Consider the following 5276-nt stretch of genomic DNA (forward strand, 5'->3'; position numbering starts at 1 on the left):
GAGAAACTAGAAAAAGAGGTCTTTTTGAGTGAAATTATCATAAAACCCTATTGGTGAGGCAGAAGTCGAGGCTTGTGATCACTCTCGAACCCAAATTCTTTCATATGGTGTGGTTACTTCTCGCTCAACTCTGAAGGTTGAGAATGCGTTCTTTTGGTATTTCTAACTTCTTATTACTAGCATGTAGAAACTCTATGTCCTCATAGCTTCTTGGATGCTTGAGAATCTATTACGCTCTGAAGTTGGAGAAGGTTTTGTGGGTACATCTCTGGTAGGCCCTCACGAGACTACAACTCGTCCACTAGGGACACCTATGGGTTTCAAGGCTTAGTGCATAAGCTAAATTCATTCGAGAGACCAGCGAGAGTGGTATAGTTAGGATTTCCTAATTTATTTTTCACTTGAGGACAAGTAAAATTCAGGTTTGGGGATTTGATGAGTGCCAAAATATTTCATATTTCTACACCTTTTTATTGGCATTTAACTCATCTTTTGCGCTTTAAAATCATATATTATCTCAAATTCCGTATTTTCATTGTTTTCAATAATAAATACTTGTACTAATTAATTTTATGTTTTTAGGTACTAAATAAAGCTTGGATGAATTGAAAAGCCAAAAGAAGTGGGGAATTGGTGACAATGGAAGAGAGACGACAAGTGAAGAATATTTTTTGCACCTCATCTGCAAGTGAAGAATGCCGTTTGCACAACTCAAACTTAGAAGTGGGATTGAGATATTGGCTTTGAAGAAGAAATGGGCCTAGAAGAGATAAAAGATCAATAGAAAAGCCCGTCCCAACCCAGAGCCGTCTGATTCGATACAGATGATTGGTTTCCAAAGGCATCTACACTCGAGATATCTACATTTGTTGCATCTGCTTCACATTCTATTGTCATCTATTCCTTCCCCTATTCGAAAAGAAAGCAAAACACTCCTTCACGCCAATTCCTTTCTTCTCTCTTTTACATAAACAATACCTTCATTTCACCTCCATCAATTAACTCCATCCCCTACCACCTCTGAGCTCAGCCACTCTATCAGCCACCATATGCAATTAGACTCTTAGTCTCTCTCTCTCAATCTTATCTTTTCCCTTGTCAGGAACAGTAACCCTAGAAGTTAGGATTAAGAGAGATAAGGCTTGGGTTATCTTCAATATCTAAAGAAAACATCAAATCAAGAGTTGCAGGTCTGATTTGCAGAAGGGGTTTTTCAGAAAACATCTTTTCCCTTGTCCAGCTTCTGTTTATAGTCATACTTTTTCAGTGAACTCTCTAATATACCCTTAAATTCTTTATAATCATAAATCCATTTTTAACGTTACTCAATCTAAAATATTAAAGAAACTAGTATAATTGAGGAAACAAATATATCATTTATTTCTTTTAAGAAAGTATACATTTAACTCTAAAAATTAAATTCCTTATAAAGTTCATACTTCATAAATTCGATATCTTTTAAATTTTCCTTTTATATTTCGTATTTATAATTCTCACAACAATTTTGGATAGTCATTATTGCTAATATTTTTATTAAAATAAAATAGGTAAGTAATTAAGGGTAGTCAAGTAAAAGTATGGTCTCCTTAATATTTTGAGAAAGTCAAAGCGGACTGTCTTTGTGAAACGGGAATAATGTTTAGGTTAATATTTTGAGAAAGTCAAAGCGGACTTCTATGTAGAATGTGTTGCATCTCGTGCTTAATTGTTTGTTATTGGTCTTTTGACTAGTCGTGCTTGATTAGACAGTTACTGCTTTAGATGAATACCTTAGTTGAGATTAGAAAATCCATCTTAGGAAAGGTTTAATCATCTAAGTGACGAAACTGATCTGTGATTAGTTGTACTGTGAAAAGACATCTAATAATAGGGGCTAGTTAGTTTCCTTAGTTGACACTAAACCATCCACTGAAACACTGGATAAACGACAAGCTTGCATCTTGTCCGCTGTCCATTACAAGGGACGAGAACAATATTGAAACTGGACTGGCTTAGCTGAAATTAGGTGGTGGATTCGACTGCCCTAGTGCATTTTAATTTGCATTCTTTTTATCTAATTCGTGATACGTGAACATCATCTAATCGTATCGATGCAAAACCCCTTGTTGTTACTCTCACTTTGAATCAACGGTAGTAATACCATAAGCTTCACGTTACACCCACCTTGTCCCTGAGGATCGACCTGCGCTTTTCCTGTGTTGCATTAGGACACCGTGTACTTGCAGTTTGACATAGTCGTAGGTATCTTTCCAGTCCTACCATATGCCATATGATACAAGTTTATATAAATAAAGTAGGGATAAAAATGATAAACCCAACATTAAATTTAGGTGGGACCACAACTTATGCTTTTGTAGCTTTTAAAAGCTCCTCCTCCCCCAACTTTTAAAAATTGAGGAAATTGGAAAGCGCTTTTGATAAAAAGCACTTTGGAATTTTTTACCAAACATTAATTTCAAAAATTATGGACATATATAAATTTTGAAAGTGCTTTTGAGAAAATAAAAACATTACCAAACTCAGCCTTAAATTTTACATAAAAGTGATTACCAAAAAGAAATCATGATGGATTAGGTTTCTGGAAATTCATCGTTGCAGGTTCAATTGTAGGGTTATTTAACACAAGGTTATGTTCCCAGTAGATAGTCGTTTCGTCAAGTTCCCACCACACACACGTTTTGCGTCAACGGTTGTACTAGTCTATTTTTAATCTCTGATTTATTTCTTTTCCGATCTTTTTTGTTTCTCTGTCTCTTATCTCATCGGATTTGTCACTTTTTTTCCTTCAACTAAACCAACAGATTAAAGTACTTGATCACCCTTAACAGTCGCTTTGAACATTCAAAACCTTGCTTTTTATGTTATGTGAAAATCATTCATGACACATTTTTCAAAATAACTTCATGTCTCTAAAAACCCTTGAATCTTCAACATTCAATAGAAACAAAAACTGGGTTGATCAATCAAAAATCGGTGATATTCATACTGCGTAAAAATATTTGATGGGCAAGATGGTTGATCGAATTTCTCTTTTAGTGGAAATCTAATAGATGAGTTTATATCTTTGATGAGATTGATGAGCTTGAATTAATAAGAGAATGAAAGGGATGGCGGAGGGATTCAAAACCAAATAGACAGGGAAAAGGTAATTAGTTTTGATATTAAAAACAAAATATGACAAAAATAAAAAGGAATATACGTTCAGTCTGTAAAAGCTCAAATAAAAAACGGAGGAATGTGCACCCCATTTAATCCGAGGTGCACATAGTCGGGACTCGACTTATAGCATTCAAAAAATATCAAAAACAGATAAACTAGAGATTTCCTAAAAGTTAGAATTGATAATGCCCACTAATTAAATACTAAGCCAACCAAAGGTGATCTGGATCATCTGTAGGTGAATTTCCTTGTGACCAGTCGGGTTCAATCCAAGTGCAGTTGCACATCTCCTTTGTATCGTAGAAGTTGGTAGCAGATGCAGGAGCAGCAGGATCATCAATACTCTTTTGTTGTGCATGAATCTCATTGATAGAGTAGTTATACATACCTGTGTCAAGAGAATAAAATAATAAGCCTCTCCCATCTTTATGTAATCTAGGAAAGTAGACTTTGTTCTCCATTTGACTATTTGGGGGAGCAATTGCCGAGAAGCTAGAGGTATTACTGATGAACAACATATGTCTTCCCAAACTTTCAATTTTAGCCCAAACCTTATTGGTCCAGTCTAAATTAAATACCCCGACCGTTTCTCCGACAGGCCCAACATTCACTAGTAAAAGATTCCCGTCACACTCTACCAAGTAACTTGGAAATGCATCGTTAAACTGTTTTAAAGGCTTACTGGAAACTCCCCAATGCAGTCCGTTGTTGCTGTCTTCATCATCTATAACACACCGTCCTAATGTTCCCGAATAATCTAAGCAGAAGAACTCCATGCGGAAGAAAACAGGATTGTTGAAACATGGCACAAAAGAGCCATCTAAGTTTCGAAGTACACGATACCTCCAATATGCACAACTTCCTCTTTTAATTGCATAGATTGAGATTGCGTTGCGTTTCATAGGTTGGATTGCAAAAACTGCACAATCTGGACTAGTAGGTGAAGACGAGAATGACATGCCACTTAAGTATAACATGTGGCCTACATCTGGAAAATTAGGAAGCCGGATGATCACCTTCGTCAAGGGATTGTAGAAGAATGGAGTTTTCATGTCTTTCGAAATTAGTAAGAGCCAGCCATACTTAGAGAAACGGATTGTAGCACCCGCCAGAAGCAAATGTTCAGAACTAAGATCCTTTTTCATGGAGTACTTCTCGTTATGCATTGGATCTACAAAACTGAAGATGGACCCATCATCGTCAAAACAGTTATAAAGCAACAAGGCAGGGGAAATATTTGGTCTTGGCGGATACACTTGAGGAAACATGGAGCGATTTCTTTTACAGACTGCACGAAAGCGTGAGTAATCCTTTGGATTGAAGTAACCAGATATTAACTCCACAGTGTCGTTATCAAGAATGTCCAACGTGGCGGTGTTTCTACTTCTACTTCAACTTCGCCTATGTAATTATTATTATCCCGACCATCTGCAGCCTCATCATCATCTATACAATTTATGTTTAGTTTCTCTACCATAATTTTATAGCCGTCTTCTTCTTTGTCATCTCTACTCAAGAACTTTTCTGTTCTCCTTCTTCCATTCCTATAGATTTGAAAAATATAAGGAGTATAAGAATACTTAAAATATAAATTATATATATATGACTGGAGAAATATTAAAATATTCTAGCACATGGATTATTAGTTTCAGGTCAAGTACGTACCTGATATTATCTGTAGGAATCATTATCCAATTCCCTGCACACCATGGTGTTGGAAGATTTGGAAACGGCAGGACAATTGTAATACCATCATCTTCCACTTCGAAAATGTAGAGGGACTTATCCTCAGGTAATGTGTAAAACAAGCAACCCCTTTGAAGACCCATATCTGCCGCTGAGCAATAAGATGACGTCGAATCTGTGCCTATGAAGAGCACATCATCACCTAAGCTCCTCACATCTACCCAAGCCATTAAAGATAAATCTAACCTCAAGATTTGAATTGCCGATGCAGGTGCACGAGGTTCACAAAAACTTCTTTCACCGTAAAAAATACTGACTTTGAAGATATGATCAAAAGATTCCAAAACAAGTATATGCAAGTCGTAGATCCTGCCGCATGTGGAACAACTGGGTATTTTACTCGGAATTGTCTTACGGAGAGGGTTTGAATA

At 36.3% G+C, this 5276-nt stretch overlaps 1 protein-coding gene across 1 annotated transcript; it reads right to left on the bottom strand.

Moving 5' to 3' along the window:
- Positions 1–3362: 3362 nt before the first annotated feature.
- Positions 3363–4427, bottom strand: LOC113329095 (F-box/kelch-repeat protein At1g57790-like). The gene has a single exon (XM_026576068.1). It carries the CDS (start codon positions 4425–4427, stop codon positions 3363–3365), a length of 1065 nt encoding a protein of 354 aa, XP_026431853.1.
- Between the last annotated feature and the right edge of the window lie 849 nt (positions 4428–5276).

This window comes from Papaver somniferum, unplaced genomic scaffold (assembly GCF_003573695.1).
Source record: "Papaver somniferum cultivar HN1 unplaced genomic scaffold, ASM357369v1 unplaced-scaffold_115, whole genome shotgun sequence".
In the NCBI taxonomy this organism is placed as follows: Eukaryota; Viridiplantae; Streptophyta; class Magnoliopsida; order Ranunculales; family Papaveraceae; genus Papaver; species Papaver somniferum.

Coding starts and splice junctions, on each gene's coding strand:
- LOC113329095 (XM_026576068.1), bottom strand. CDS start 4,427: ATGTTTCCTCAAGTGTATCCGCCAAGACCAAATATTTCCCCTGCCTTG.